The sequence below is a fragment of the Bolinopsis microptera genome, chromosome 9 (assembly GCF_026151205.1).
Source record: "Bolinopsis microptera isolate Bmic1 chromosome 9, MBARI_Bmic_1.0, whole genome shotgun sequence".
In the NCBI taxonomy this organism is placed as follows: domain Eukaryota; kingdom Metazoa; phylum Ctenophora; class Tentaculata; order Lobata; family Bolinopsidae; genus Bolinopsis; species Bolinopsis microptera.
In genome coordinates this window covers 7,331,608-7,348,250 of record NC_087080.1, presented here as the reverse complement: position 1 = coordinate 7,348,250, position 16,643 = coordinate 7,331,608, and the positions used below count along the sequence as shown (strand labels likewise).

The 16,643-nt window shown below is 36.8% G+C and overlaps 2 protein-coding genes across 4 annotated transcripts in view; one reads left to right on the top strand and one right to left on the bottom strand.

Moving 5' to 3' along the window:
• Positions 1 to 16,643, bottom strand: part of LOC134820602 (proteasomal ATPase-associated factor 1-like) — an 83,324-nt gene that overhangs the window by 5,931 nt on the left and 60,750 nt on the right. Inside the window, exons 2-8 of one of the 2 annotated variants that reach the window (XM_063831094.1) lie at positions 11,335 to 11,380; positions 11,023 to 11,177; positions 10,700 to 10,850; positions 10,259 to 10,375; positions 9,907 to 10,041; positions 9,571 to 9,668; positions 9,248 to 9,397 (exon numbers count right to left, since the gene is read on the bottom strand). In XM_063831094.1, coding sequence (XP_063687164.1) covers positions 9,248 to 9,397; positions 9,571 to 9,668; positions 9,907 to 10,041; positions 10,259 to 10,375; positions 10,700 to 10,850; positions 11,023 to 11,177; positions 11,335 to 11,347 — 819 coding nt within the window. In that variant the 5' untranslated portion in view covers positions 11,348 to 11,380. The remainder of the gene's footprint in view (positions 1 to 9,247; positions 9,398 to 9,570; positions 9,669 to 9,906; positions 10,042 to 10,258; positions 10,376 to 10,699; positions 10,851 to 11,022; positions 11,178 to 11,334; positions 11,381 to 16,643) is intronic. The other variant, XM_063831095.1, reaches the window with a different exon arrangement.
• LOC134820598 (EVI5-like protein) overlaps positions 16,464 to 16,643 on the top strand; it is a 43,505-nt gene continuing 43,325 nt past the window's right edge. For both annotated transcript variants that reach the window (XM_063831086.1, XM_063831085.1), the window contains exon 1: positions 16,464 to 16,489. The gene's annotated coding sequence lies outside the window, so the exon portion shown is untranslated. The remainder of the gene's footprint in view (positions 16,490 to 16,643) is intronic.

The window sequence follows — 16,643 nt, the reverse complement described above, 5'->3', positions numbered from 1 at the left end:
AATTTATTTGATTTATTTTTAAAAGACATTATGACAAAGAACATTATTGTGATTGTGTTTAAGTAATTTCAACGATTTAGTGTACAAAGCTCATGATAGACGTTTATGGAGAAGCTATGGGTGAGTCGAGACTACTCGGCCACTCGATTTTACGACTTATTTTCTATTATCTTGTGTTTGCTGTATATAGTTGATTAATAAACATCCGTGTACATATAATATAAGTTTCATGAGGTTTTAACAACTAACATTTTTATTTAATTGCCCTTTTCTGTAACATTTGTTTCTGTAAAAAAAAATTTTGAAAATTTATTTTGATAAAGGAGCAAATTTGATATTTTACGCTTCTGAGTCATTCTCCAAATATCGTATATTTGGTTGTTATTTTGTTATTGTTATTGTTTATGTTCATACTTTCATATTTGTTTTGATTTATTATTATATATGTTCTTTTGTTGTATCTTTGCATTGGTAATATAATTTTGGTGTTCAGTAATGTTTTAAAATGTTTAGTAAATTTTGTTTTCGTAACTATGTTTATTCAGAACGTTACAGAAGGAATTTTTTAATGTAGTTAGAGGAGTCCTAACTCTCCTCACGTCCGGAAATGGCGTTTCTCTTGTATCAAACATGAATCACATTCTTGCTTCTCATTTGATCCTGACTTATGATTACATTTATTTTTGGCAACTTTCCGGTGGGTTGCAATTTCGTCTCTTAAGGGGCTCTGAAATGAAATACAACTTGATATTGTGAAGACCTATTGGAAATCTTAAGGCAGACTGAGGGTTTTTCAGGTATAATTGTGAAGTTTTACAGTTTAAATAACTTAAAATCTTTTAGATGTTAATTTTTTCATTTAATGATGGCATTATGCCCGTCTTCAGACTATTGTCTATTAGTAATGCAAAAATTAGTCACATTTACATAAACTTTAGAACGTCTACGTCTGTAGGTATATCATGGAAATCAGAGCAGCGATCTTATCTGTGATATGTCACATGATACTATCAGAATCAGCTGATCCGAAAAAGAAGACGACAGAACACTTTGGATGCTACAAACGTAACAGCAAAACGTTTGGATGGGATGATTCAAGCGTCCTGATTAATGTTAACTTTACAACTGATGTGTATCGGGAATGTCAAAACAAAGCAAGAGTGCAAGGTTTGTCAAACATTTACGTGCTTATTTTTATTGTATTTATAGAGGGGAGTGGGGGGCAAAAGTAACGCTACATATGCATACGTTTGTCTTTATAGCTCAGTAACAGATTGCCTGATTGGGGTAATTTTGTTGGTATGACTTACTATCACCACTCATTCGAGGAATATGTTGAGTCCAAGAATATTCATGTTCATTTTTTTATTTTAACGCATTTATTAGATAGTTCCGATGATCGGATCGAACCAAATTTTATAGAATTGTATTTGGCACATCAAATTTCGTTGTAGCTTCTCAGATGACCGAGATACGAAGCATGACGAGTTTATTCATTACGTGTGATCAGATGATTGGCTTACATGATCACGTGATTAGGTGACCCCGTTATATTGTTAAGGCTGCCTATTGCCCAATTAAGGGGGCATACACCAAATCTGTCCAGACCAAATGACCTCATAGGCAGTTCAGTGACCTTCTAGCGCACCGTTTCCACACCAAAAAAAAATTATTTTGAGAATTCCCATTTTTGTAATCGAGCATTTCCTGGTTGAGAGTGCAATTTTCGGAAAAAATTATTTTGTGGTTGAGACGCTATAAGTTAATAATTTCTTGCGGTATCGGGTTGAAATTTTGCTCGCCGTTTATTCACATCTATTTCAAGGTGTGTGTAAAATCTTGATATCGTATCTAAAAAGGCTGGTGTGTTATGAATTTTTAAAGTCAAAAAGCTAAAATTGTCCTTTTCAGGCTTATTTTAACAAAAAGACAGTCAGGGAAGATCGGATTGATTTGATGCTTGACATCAAATTGTTCTCTGAATTCTGGCGCAGTTTTTGGTGCCCTTAATTTTGTAAACACTATTTCTCCATGGGACTGATTATAGCAGCTGATTTATAAGTATTAATACCTCTATCAAAAACAACTATTAAGTCCCCCCCCCGGCCCCCCTAGGATCTGACTTTATCGACTTCGGCTTCAATGTCCAAGCAGATTTGTCTCTAAATCTGTCTATCCAGCATGAGCTTGTTTATCTCCTTGCTGTTATCAAGCCCTGTGTCCCTCCACAAGATGTCTGCATAGGTGAGGTGTGGTTTTGCCCTACGACGATATCCGTGAAGAGGTTCTCATAGAAGAAGCTGATGGGTCAGGAGCTCGTCGTGTCCGGCGAGATGACCAGCTAGCCTCATTCTCCGCTCAGCTATCTTATCAGTTGCTCTAATGAGGTGTCCATACACTTTAGCACTAGTCTGCCGCTCAGACCAGTATATGTCAAGTGCCATTCTCGTATAACATCCATATTATATTTTAATAATGTAATATTATATGTATATAATACGCTTTGCGAGGGTCTGGCAGCTCTGGCTGACAGTCCATGTTTCAGAGCCATATAGAAGGACTCGACTGTAGCCAGGAACAGTCGTACCTTGACGCATACCAGACTTCCATATCATCTTCATCTGGTGGCAGGCCGCCCAAGCCTTAGCTGACCCTTAAGTTCTTGAACTCATTTTTGGAACATCTCTGCCTAATTAATGAATTTTAACCTGTTTCAGAACACCATGTAGCTCAGTTTGAGTTCGACGAACATCAACAACTATCGATCAGGTGCAGACCTAAAACCAAGATCCACATATATGAAGCTCTGCTCTTCGATCTTACTCCCGAATGCTCTGGTAGGTTAATAAACATATTATTATTATAATTATAAACAGAGTTACAGAGTTACGAATTCCTGTGCGTGATTTTTTCCCGATCCATGACTCAAAGTGCCGAAGGCACAAAAGAGTCAAGGACAAGGGTTAGCGATCGAGGTTTTTTTTTGATATGGTAGCTTTGCGACCGTGCGACCGTACGTGCGTGCCTGCCCTCGCGCACTGTTATCGCCCACGTGACTACCTGCGCAAAGTTATTTTGCGCACAAATCTGAATTAAATAATTGTTGGCGCGCGGCGCTGAACTGACCAAGTACATTATTAATTTCACAATGTACATATCCCACTAGGCACTAGTTGATAGCATACTATTATTATTTTGAGTTACTATTACTATTTTGCACAGATCCGTGTCACTGTCGGGTGTCAGGTTGCATAAACAATAAGCATAATATATACACGATTTTCAAATTCAATATGGAATTATATTAACTTGGTGGCGCTCGGCCTGTCACTCCGCTATATCTGCATGCTTATAAACAGTTAAAACTGGGATCTCCTGGTTGTATGGAATAAAATAAAATACGCCATCACGGATCGGGAAATTGAGCGGCCATCCACAAAAAAAGCGGCCGCATTTCTTGTTTCGTGCGAAATTCTTGTTGTTTAATGAGGAGGTTTTCATTATCTTTCTCTAAAAGTAGAATTATACGCTCATTATCGCTCATTCATCTAACGATTCAGGTAAAGTAATTGAAAACGTTACAACGTCAATCTACAACATGTGTTCCGCTGCGGAACAGTGTCAAATATACGACCTTATAGAAGCAGACTACAATGTTGCAGACGGCTGTTATTACGAAAGGCTGAATATTACTTTTGGTTGTATGTACGACAGATTGATCAAGTTAACTAGATTGACCAGAAGTTCTGGTGACCAAGGCATTTGGGGTTTAATTTTATTTTGTGTAATTTTCTTTGGTGTTCTTGGGTTGTTTTGTTGCCTGTTTATATATATATGCTGGGACTCCGGGATGTGTTCATGTTGTGAATGCACATGTTATTGGTGCAATAAGGAGGAAACCAACTCAACAGCTGCAACCAGTGCACCTTCCCACCTGCCGCAACCAGTAGCACCCTGCACCTACCCACAAGCCACAACCAGTGGCACCTACCCAACCGCCGCAACCAGTAGCACCTACCCACCAGCTGCAACCAAGGGTCGACCCCCATTACCTGCAACCGGAAGTACCTACTCATCACCTGTAACCGGAGGTACCTATTCATCACCTGCAACCGGAGGTACCTATTCATCACCTGCAACCGGAGGTACCTACCCATCACCTGCAACCAGAGGTACATATTCATCACCTGCAACCGGTGGTACCTACCCATCACCTGCAACCGGAGGTACCTACTCATCACCTGCAACCGGTAGCACCTATCCGCCTGCCGCAACCGGTGGAATCTACCAACCACAAGGAACCGTTGGAGCTAGGATATCTACTTTATCTGACGACTCACCGCCAAGTTACAATGATGTCACTGACCTCCCACGGCTCCCACCGCCAAGTTACAATGATGTCACCACAATTGGTGGAGGAACTACTCTACCAATGACGGCTGGTTTGCAAATACATCCTAATCAGTAAGCAATATCAACTAGTGTTGACCCAGTTAAATAGATGACTTACCTCAACAAATTGGAGGTGATAGAAAACAGTTACGGAGTACGGACTAACGGACTTAATCAAATACTGTACTAACAACATAATAAGTTAATGTTTTATTATTATTAAGCTAATATTAATATTAAGTTATTATTAATAATTAACAAACACTGATAATCTTTTTTTGCTCTTATGAGTGGGTCAATAGCCGAAACGTCGACAAAGAATTATGTTTTAACACACTGAGTGGAGACTCTCACTTCGTCAACTACAATTCAAAATAAATTAACAAACACCATGAGAGTAGATGTAGTTCAAGAGTATTTTGATGTGAGTTGAGAGTGCTAGATCTATAATCTCATTGCTGCTGTCTCGGCCTGTTATCAGTATCCACAGCACTTGGAGCACTTTGTCAGAGAATACTCCTTCCTTATCGTCCTCTGTCAGTCTAACATATTTTGTTTCACAAAATTTGTACACAAACTCGACGTGTTGCATCAGAAAGTGCAAATTGAAATAATATTTATTGGAAACAGTAAATAGTAGATAAAATGAAGGCTCCCGTTCATCACCTTTACAATATCGTGGATCTATTCTCAATGGGTAAATTAAAATTTGCGACATTATGCGAAAGAAAGATTTTAAAAGGAATCCCTGTATTTATAGCAACTCTCTAATTGAAGAAGACAAGTCAGAAATATTTAATACCATGACAAATCCAAAGGTCATGTGTTCGTATGGTCGAGTTATGATCATTATTCAGTTTGGAAAGAGAAATTGTAATCAAGGTACGTAACTAAATATTACACAACCATGTTCTCAAGTATTATTCTCTGAAACATACATAGTTATTTTTGATGACACATTATTTGACTATTGAATTTCATTGCATTGATTTAACTGTCCGCTAAATAAATTACATTATTATCTTGAGACTTTAGCCCGCATATCAAACCTTTGCAACATCACATCTACGGCCCCAAATTATAATTAAATGTCCATAATTTCCGCCAGGCTTATCTCTGTTTAGAGGTCTGACATTCTGCGCCAAATAAAATAAACTTGTTTATAATTACCTAACGTCAAGGATTAGAAAGTGAGGGATGAAAAAGTGAGATTCCAAAATGTATCGCTTACAATCTCACATCTATTCACAATTGCTTAGACTATGTAATGTAAATACGAATTTAGAAGGATTTATTAAAGATGTGAAATCTATTAAATTTAAATCATTGTATCAGAATTTTAATAATGATGTCTTAAATAAATATGTTAAAAAGTTCATAGAGGCTAATATAAACATCCGTGTACATAAAAGTTTTGGAGGTTTTAAAAACTAACATTTTTATCTAATTGCCTTTTTCTGTAACAATTCTTTCTGTAAATATTATATTTTTTTCTGTAAAATTAAAATTTTGAAAATTTGTTTTGATGAAGGAGCAAATTTGATATTTTACGCTTCTGAGTCATTCTTCAAATATCGTATGTTTTGTTGTTATTTTGTTATTTTGCTATTATGCTATTATGTTATATTATGTTGATATTTGTTTCAAAATAATTTATTATTATTTGTTCTTTTGTTGTATCTTTGCATTTAATTAGTACATGTAATATAATTTTGGTGTTTAGTAAATTTTGTTTTCGTAGCTATGTTTATTCAGGACGTTACAGAAGGAATTGATTTAATATAGTTGGAGGAGTCCTAACTCTCCTCACGTCCGAAAATGGCGTTTCTCTTGTATCAAAAATGAATCACATTCTTGCTTCTCATTTGATCCTGACCTATGATTAGATTAATTTTAGGCAACTTTCCAATGAGTTGAAATTTCGCTCTAAAGGGGCTCTGAAAGGAAATTTTTTTTTAAATTTGAAAATTCAATTAATTATTATATATATATAAATCAAGCGTTACATTTCAGCCATGCAAAATTACAATGACATATTTTGATAAACTAATTGATAAAAGGTGCTGCAATATAAGTTGCTTAATGTTTGGCCGGATGACAACTAACTAAAAGAGAAAAATAAACTTGATTACATAATAATTAATTCGGCTGAACCAACACATAGCAAGAGCCACATTAACGTTGGGGCCGTCAAAAAAATAAAGCTTGACATTGTGAAGACCTATTGGATATCTTAAGCCAGCCAGTATAGTTGTGAAGTTTTAAAGTTTTTTTTAAAAGCAACCGTTCTTCTCTCTAATGGTGTAATAGGGCATCCAAATAAAGCCGGTATGAATTTCTCATCGATAAGCATGTCAAGAGGTTGCAAGTATTGATCTAGTCCTTCGATTGTTCTCATGAAGTATGTCATTTTGTGCCTAACTCCATGAGTGAATGCTGCATATGCTGCTTGTGGCTGGGATTGACCAAAATCTGATAATTTGTTGATCATTTTGGTCCATTCTTCAACTAAATTATTGATGTAAAGTCGTTTATATTCCTGTGACCCAATAACCGCTCCAAGATGTCTCTTCCAGTTATTTTTATCTCGATCCCGCTTTCTCCAAATATTTCCATAGCCCTCTCCATGCTCGATGGATGTTTTATTATCAAACATGATTTGCTGGGGTTGACATGATATCCATATTTAATTCCCTCTGCCACTATCATATCCCACCAGGTTTTGAGATGTATTAGTGTTCCAACAGATGACGCGTCGTCGGCCAGCCAGACTTGCATAACTTTCCTTAGCTCTTTAAGTTTCTGTTAACGATAATAAAGGAATACTAGAAATGTCTACAGAGACTATGGACCAGCTACTGAAGAAGCATCCAGAACCAATGCCTATAGTGGAGAATAGTTTACTTTTTGGACCGATCGAAGAAACAGAAGAATCGTTGTTTTATAACATAGACGAGACAATGGTATTTAGGGCGGCAAAATTTACTAACGGTTCTGCTGGACCATCACAAACTGATGCTGATTTTTTTAGATTCATTTTGACGCATAAGAATTTTAAAGAAGAGGGAAAGAAACTGAGAGATGAGATTGCTAAGTTTGCAAGGTTGATCGCGTCAAAACCGTATAATCCTGATCTGTTGGACTCCTACGTTAACAGTAGACTCATCCCGTTTAACAAGTGCCCAGGGGTGAGGCCAATAGGAATAGGGGAAACTTTTAGACGAATAGTGGGAAAATGTTTGAGTTGGGAATTAAAAACAGCCATCCAAGTTGCTGCTGGACCACTGCAGGTTTGTACAGGACTAAAAAGTGGATCGGAAGCTGCAGTACATTACAAGCGGGAGCAATTCGAAACAGAATCTGCAGAAGCAGTGATTTTAGTTGACGCCAGTAACGCTTTCAATTCTGTTAACAGACAAGCTCTCTTACACAACGTGAGAGTACTATGCCCGGAGTTGAGCATGATTAAATCAAAGAGATTTTCGAAGATTTTCGAAGATTTTCGAAGAGGAGCTTTTCTGCCGTCCCCTTGACCGAAATTTCGCGGTTTTTACTGAAATTTTGACCAGTGACCAATCAGTGAGGTCGGTGAGAGTGACACAAGTCGCCATCAAGGTACTGGAAGCAGTATATCCGGAGAAAACTTTGATACAATGTTAAAATGTCCTACCGCTACCGGTATAGCTGAAGACTGCAAACCCCCTCCAGCAAGTTTCAAATTTGTCGCCCTGATTACATAATGAGCTCAAATTATTTGTTATTTTATATCAGTGTTGAAAGAATTGAAACCATGAGTAGTGAGATATCCCAAAGTAACGCACAGATTGAGTACAAACTGAGCTGTAGCTAACTGTAAAGGTAAGCAATGTAGGGACTAACCAACCTGAGCCACTATTATAATAGATATCAGCAACAAAGAACATGCTAGACTTGCTTGTACACCAAGTTATTTGAGCAGGACTCAGCTGGCCGCTAAGAGCTCCAAATTTCGATAGAATTTTATTTAAAACTGGAAATTAAGAGGCCAGCTTAACACGGTCCTGGTATAGCTTTGTACAGTAAACTATTTTAACAGTACTGAGGTAGGAGACTAGCTTGTATGGCAAGTAATTGAACTCTCAGTTACACAATACACCAACACTCCAGTACAGAACACGATATTACTGAAACATGATATAGAACACTAGTGAAACCGAAACTAGTGAAACCGATACGAGAAGAAGCAAAACATAAACGAACACTAATTGTAGGTTATGATAACAGAAGGTGGCCCGGGAATTATAAGGAGTTATACCCCGATATTATTACTTTATTACCTGTATTATACACCCCTGGCCCTGATAGATAATTTGACAGTTAGACATTACTGTGTTCCTCTACAAACTTATTTCATATAATTCTGTAAACATGTCAGATGTCATTGAATTATAAGAGTGTAGCGACACTGACAGCTCTTATCTTGTGCAGAATGTCCAGAAAAAGACACACATACAGTCAGATTTAATGGACTGTTTGCCCGGTGACCTATTAATCAGTTAACTGAGGTCTGAGGATGGTATGAGACCAAATTGAGGTACTCCAAGTCAAAATTACCGAAAAAATGGAAACATCATACTCTCCCATTTCTTGTCCCATTTTCAGTTTTTGAAGGCGAAATTTCCCGACAGTTTTTACCGAATTGAAATTCTATTGATTTGAAATTAAATGCCCAGTGCGATTATATTGTTTATCATTATCAAACATAAATTAATAGATTTAGATCTATCTGATCCGAGTAAGCAGCTCAATACGAAGGGGGCAGTGTAAAATACCTAGTGACAAATACCCAGTGACAAATACAGTGACAAATACGTACGAGAAGGTGTTGGGACACAGCGGTACACGCCGTCAGCTCAGAAGAATGCTGGAACTGAGAGATCAGTTTACTGTCCTGCAAGCTGTGGACTGCAAGTAAACCTGTTTCTGTTACACTCATCACTAGCTTGCTGCTGCTTGATACTGCACTCTGTCAGAATGGTTGGGTTACAGTGGACAGTCCCCTGATAGTTTTCTCTGTACTTATTCGTACAAAGGAGTTTTAATTATCTTTGTTTTCACATATCAATTTACCAAACCTATGTTATGAAATAACAATCTGTGAGGGGGTATTTAAGTAAGCACTTAAATAAGTTGATTAACCTGGTCTAATATCTCAATGTGGTTGACAGCACCGGACTGTGGAGATATTGTAGTTGAACATTGCTGTGTTCCACATACCCATAACTTTATAGTTCCGTCTGAAAGGGGACAATGTTGTCACGTGGGTTGTCACGTGGGTTGTCACGTGGGTTGTCACGTGGGTTGTCACGTGGGTTGTCACGTGGGTTGTCACGTGGGTTGCATAAATCGGAGACTAAGTTGAAATACAATTTTTTAGAGAAATCGATGAGAACGAAATTATGTCAATTAAACAAATTTCTAATTAGTATTTCAATATGTCTTTACAATTTATGAGTAAGTAAGATTTAATCTCACCTAAGGAACTAGAAACTACCTCCTTGCCCCTCTCAATCATACCAAGTGCAGTAATACCACGTTTGTGGCCTGTCAGAGTTACTGGGCAACTACCGTCTTCCACCGACCATATCTTAACACTCATGTCACTTCCCCCTGTGTAACTAGTGGTCATATCAGTCGTCATTTATCATTTTTAAATGACGGACAAGAGTTGTTACTTTGGTAAAATCAGTACTGCAGATGATTCATGATTGATAAATCGAAAGTTTGATAAACAAAAAAGTTTCAATTGAGCTATAAAAGAAATTACAGAATAACAAAAACACATGTTTAACAAGTTCAGGAGATAAGGGAGATAAGATAAGCCTACCTGTGAGAAGGACCTTGTTGCTAGGGAAGAACTTAACACTCTGCACATCATCTACATGTCCACTTAGAGTCCTCCTTACATTCCCGTTACTTCCTTCAAACACTAACACGTCCTTACCTGGGAGAGACTTACATGAGCTGGTCACTACTGTAGTCACTACTATAATACTCTATAGTCACTACTGTAGCGGTAGTCATTACGTCATTACTATAGTCACTACTATAGTAACTACTACAGTCACTATAACTATAGTCACTACTTTTGGTGGATTCTGGGATTTTTATCTCGTTACAAATCTTGGTAAATTTTGTAGTAAATTTTACATTCAATTAAAAAAATTGAAAGATTCAGCTGTGTAAAATCAAATTGTTTTCTTTTCTAATGTTGGAATAATTGAGATTTTCGTTCTGCAGATCTAAGAGAGAAAAATGCAGTAAATACCATTAGTGACAGCTCCAAGTCCACCAGTGGAGGTTATATCAAGAGAAACCGGGTTGTGGTTGGGAGTTACTTTGTGTGAAGAAACAGGAGCTGTAAACTTTGTAGAGGTATTTGTCGTAGCGTGTGTAACTTCAATCTCTCGCTCTGATACCTGTGGAAATATGTAGTGTAAGTGAATGATCAATTATTGATGATTGATTTTGAATCATATAACATAAATACAGACCCCCATTAAATCCAACCAAACAGAGCTCTATCTCAGAGCGCTACGATAGAGAGCTGAACAGGTACAGTCACCCAACACTACATAGTTGCACACTTACCAACTTAGAGGTAAACAAATCATCTTTAGGACCACTAGATGTAAGGAAACTGTGACAAGTCTTAGAGTTGAGGTGATGGGCAGATACCCATACTTTCTCACTGTTAGTGAACCCGTCACACCAGTCATGTTGCAGGGACAACCACCATGAGGAAACTGCGGGATGTCAAGTTGTAAGCTCTCAGAAACGTTATAGAAAATGTTAAGGAGAAGACAGGTCAGTGTAACTTTGTCAAATGAAACATACTTAATCTACATCTAAATTACCTCTGATCTGTGAGTCTAAGTAAAGATTCACAGTTATATAACTCACCAGTGGAAACCATTGTTAGCTGGATTCACTTTGCTTACACCATCCTATTGTGTGGATTTTGAGGAATTTTCATTACATAACTCAAATCAAGATTTAATGAATCAAATTTGTTAAACATAATATAAATAATTGACGACCTTTTTATTTGGTTTACAATCATGCATAAATCACAGTGATTCGAAGTAAAATAATGTTTTATAGATCATAGATGTTAATCTATGAAGAATTGAACAAATAAATCGATCAAAAAGCAGGAGACAGAAACCTAAGTTCGTTTAGCATACTATGATCTATTAAATATCAACTTCATTTTTATCAAGGAATTGATTAAATCTTTCAATGCAGCCTGTTTGGTCAATAGCAATCTCTTTTTTAACGTCTACTTTATCAACTACGTATAGATGTTTCAAACTATAAGCTCTTGCGTCACTTTAATAAATATATATATATATAACTTCCTGCATGAATTCATAATAATATAACAATAACAAGCTAGAAATTATATATATCTAAAACTCTGAGATATCAAATATTAAGAAGAGCTGCCATGAATACTGTCAAGGCTTTAAAGCTAAGTTAATAACAAATTTCCATTCCAACTAGTTTAAGCCTCAACATCTTTCAGTATATCAGGAAGAGCTACCTTGGAGTGCTTGCTCTCAAAATGTTGTTTGTAAGTCTTTAGATCGCCCATTTGGCTCTGAAAAAAGAGATATCAAATTATTTGCGATACTGATGGAGACATTATAAGCCCACATCCAGAAACACGCCATCTTGCAAGGCAGCCTTGGAGGAAATTTTTTTTTTGGGAGGAAAAACGGTAGAAAAAGAGGAAATTAAGAGGAAATTAAGAAGTTACTCCTAAATTTCGAAATATTTTTTTGGAATAAAAACAAATTAATTGAGGAAATTTTTGAAGAAAATGTTTCGATTGTATAAAAATCAAAGAGGAACATCCTGTCAGTTTTGGAATATTGTGAAATATTCTGATTGGAGAATGCAGATTGCTGTTGTGAAGTTACCAAATTTACGTGAGTACTTGATTCTTTTCAATCCCAGTTTATTGCTGTCCTACAAACTTCTTTAATGCCAAATGCCGTCTAAAACACCCTATTTCGCAAAACATTTCCGGGGGGCTGCGCCCCCTAGCCCCCGCCAAGGGGCTCCGCCCCTGGACCCCGCTGGGGGCTACGCCCCCAGACCCCTGCCACAGCTTGCTTGCTTCGCTCGCTGTGCAGCTGGATTGGACACGTCGACTCGCTTCGCTCGCCGACAGCTCCCTCCCCAAACTTGCGAGCGAAGCGAGCGGGCCACAGAATTTAGAAAAAAACGCATCTGGGAGGAAATATAAAACTTTCTGGATGTGGGATTATAAGTTAGATTGACTGTTAAGTTAACATTCTACAATGACATTATGTATTATCATATTGACCATATTTGATACAATATTTTTACATACACACAATTAATAAATACCATGCAAACTATGCATTTATGGATTAATGCAGCCCCAGCAGACTTCTTCTGATTGACTCCACTCTTAGCTGCAGCAGCTTTCTTTGCATTCTTTGCTGAGCCAGCTCCTTTTGGTGTCCACGAGCCATGGGTAAGTTTGAGTCCTAATTGAATAGTGTATGATTAACCATTTTAACTTGGTTTTGGCACTTGTTGCAGGTTAGTTAAGAAGTTTGATTCAACATCTGTCGCAATTTACTTTAATGGTGGCTCAACCAAACACTTGATAAATAATAATAATAATAAATTAATGTTATTTGTATACAGCACCAAAAGGTTAAATAATTTAAATTTAACCCTTATGCTCAGCTGTAAATGATACTTAAATTAACGAGAGTGTGCATCTTTGCCTTAGGTGAAACAAGAAACTGTTCAGAAAACAGACGTTAAAAACTGTAAATAAATCGTGACTAAATAAGGCAGATGCACCTAACAAGCAGGCTTAGCAGGTTTTCTAACAGAGGACTTGAGGAAAGGATGATGACTGCAAGAAATCACAGTATGAAACTCATCAGCCTATCAAATGTAAAAATCAGGATAATAAAAATGAAATTCCCTAAAATATTAAAAATTCTATAAAAATTCTATAGAAGTTCTGTTTGTTACAATTTTCACTGCTCTTCAATCTGACTGTCTATCTTTCTATGAATAGGTGGAAAAAAAGAGCAGATATCCCAAACATATTTGTTCCATTATCAACAAAGAACTGGAGGGAACTGTATACAACAACTATCATAAGCTCTAGAATAGCTGGAAGACATGCTTCAGCTCAGGAATCAACTGTGTGAGGATACCATCACTTAATAATTGGTTTGGTATCGTTGTTATACATTTTCATTTTTATTTCCACAAAAATTTGGGACAGGTAAATATTAGAAGAGCAAATGTAGAACAGCTTTGGGGTGTTTGGCAACTGACTCAAGTGGTTTGGGGGCATAGAAAGGGGGGGGGGGGGGCGCCGTCTTAGGGGGTGCCAAATCGTCGTTTGAATGTGGGACAATTTCGAAAACTTAACTTAAGTACTAGCAAAACTGCGCGTTTTGCTCTAGATACACACTCTTTTAGAGATTTTACCGGTATATTCTCTAAAATCACCTAATTTGTTCAATTTTAGGGAGGGGCACCAAAAGGGGAGGGGGCGCCAACAGGGGGCGCTTTTTCGGCGGTGGGCGCCCCGCAACGTTACGCCACTGGTCCAAATCATTTAATACAGCAGGTGTAAGAATTCTGGAACCTCTGTAACCCCTGATAGAAATTATAGAGGTTCTGAGCAAATCAAAGCGCAGTCTGCACCTGACAAATGATATTACATCACAGTATCTTTGCCTTTCTTGAGGCTGATTTTTTTTTTGAAACAAATTTAAAATGTTATCCTATATTTTACAATCGTCTTATAATAATATTTATAAGACACTGTTTTGAAAGTTTTAAATTTCAATATATCCGCATTTCTATTTAAAATTCAATTTTATTGTTTATGTCTAAGTCAATAACCGGCCGTCAAAGCCGCGCATTCATGAAAACAGGATTAACTTGTTTATAGTTATACGACAAAGCTAAGTAAATATAAAACTATCCGTGGTTTTTTAAATAAATCATAATCTTACCTAAATCCAAAGCCTGATTGAATTTCTTGTTTCATTGAATGTCCATACGTTCCCTATCCTACTACCCAGGAAAAGGAAAAAAAGATATTGCGACGTGGTAAGGTATGTGAGAACAAAAATAAGTTTGTAATGTTAAAAACAATGCTCATTGCTTTACGAGGCTACAGATGCAATAAAATGGAGAAAAATGTGAAACCCCTCTATTATATATCAAAAGTCTTTTACAACCTCATCCTTGCCCCTATGATGGAGTAGATGTGTATACATTTGGTTGTTGATATTTCATATAATATTGGTAGCAATGGAAAATGTCCGTTACCTATGTATTGTGCTGTGCCAATTACATCCCTTGATTAAATTGAATGTATAATGTATATATATTGTTTGAATGACCTTTTTCAACTAACAAGCCCAATGATCAGTTGAAACAAAATTATTTTTTTGGTGGTATAACGTATCATAATGGCGCGTTCCCAATCAACTCGATTAAAACACAACTTTTGGCAAAAACATTTCAACATTTGAAAAGTCAACTTTTTTTTTAATTATTTCCAAATAACAACTTTTATCGAAGTCAAAAGCCAAAACTGTAAAGATTGCTAATTTTTAGCAACGAAAGCTCAAAAGTGCGCGCTACGATCAAAATCAAGCCATAAGCGTCGTGCAAAACTTTGATACACTGTTTGCTGTAGCAGTTGCAGTAGTAAATTAATCAAAATAAAAATGGTGTGTCAACTGTGTGTTATTTACACAGTGCTGAAAATTTAACTGTAGAAATACATTTTATGATGTTAATGTTTATTTTTTATTGTAACACACTTTATAATTCTTTGTTGCGTGTATAAAATTGTTGCCTTTGTTTTTTGCTATTTCAAAGAAAATAAATCACATCTCGGATTGAAAGGCTTATATAAACATTAAACTTTTAAATTGTTTATATTTCTGAGTTTTGACGCAAACGTCCAGAGAAACTTTGTTTTTGTATTATGGTATAGTAATATGGTATAGTTAATGGTTTACTAGTATTCCATGGAAAAGATAAATAAGGATTTAGGATATTTTTAATTTCAGTACCATTTTACACTGAAGACTTTAGACACTAACATTTTTAATAAAAATTTTCGCATTTTTTGACACCATTCAGAAACAAATTCAATCTTAAGGTCCAATGTATCTCTTCGCCACAATTCATTGAGAGAAGTGTTAGCAGAGCTCTTAGAAACTGCTGGCTGTAAAGATGTTACAACTGAACCTCTCTTGATCCCTGTCAATGGGAGAGAACTTCCTACAGGGGCCAACAAGGGCATTTTAGATGTAAGAGTATTTCATGCTCAAGCTCCTTCCAATAAGGCTCTTGGATCTCCAATGAGTATGTACAATAGCCATGAGAGACAGGAGAAAAACATGTACAACAAAAGGATTGTTGAAGTGGAACACGGAACATTTACACCAATAGTCATATCAACAACGAGTGGAATGGGAAGAGAAGCAAATACTTTTTTCAAAAAGTTAGCTGACAGAATGTCTATCACCTGGGGACACCAGGCTATTATGTTCATTAACATAGCCTGGCGTAATTGAACCCTCTAAAACGCACAAATAGGCGCGTTTATGCGATTTTACAATCAAATAACGAACCAGATTTTATACTTTAACAAATAGTGGTTTTAACTTTGAGATAAACTGCTAGATTATTATATTTTTGTACCAATGTTCACCTAACTTAACGTCTCTCGCTGACACCATCACCCGGCAACCAATTTTAAAGTATAATTTATTAACGATCTGACTACAGACGTTGGCGGTCAACGTTCCCCGTATAATAGTAGCTCAACGGAGGAGGTAATCAGGGCACGTGTTAATGAAAAATGTACGTGTCCTTCCACAATCCCTTCTGTTGGGTCACACGTTATTGGGAACTGAGATCGCTATCTTGTAACTAGAAGCAGTATATGCAAAGTAACTTAGTATAGGTAAGGTGATAGGTGATAGTTTTAATACTTTCAACACTACTATATAACAAATAATTTGAGGATGTACCATGGAAGTCTAGAGTACCCGCAACAAGAAATGCAGCTGTAAACGACTTGGTAACGGGGTGCATGTGAGCTCTGGGGGCCAGTGGCATCAGAAGACTGGCTATCAGCTTTGAAAATAAGATGAGTTCTTTAGATTCATGTCACATCT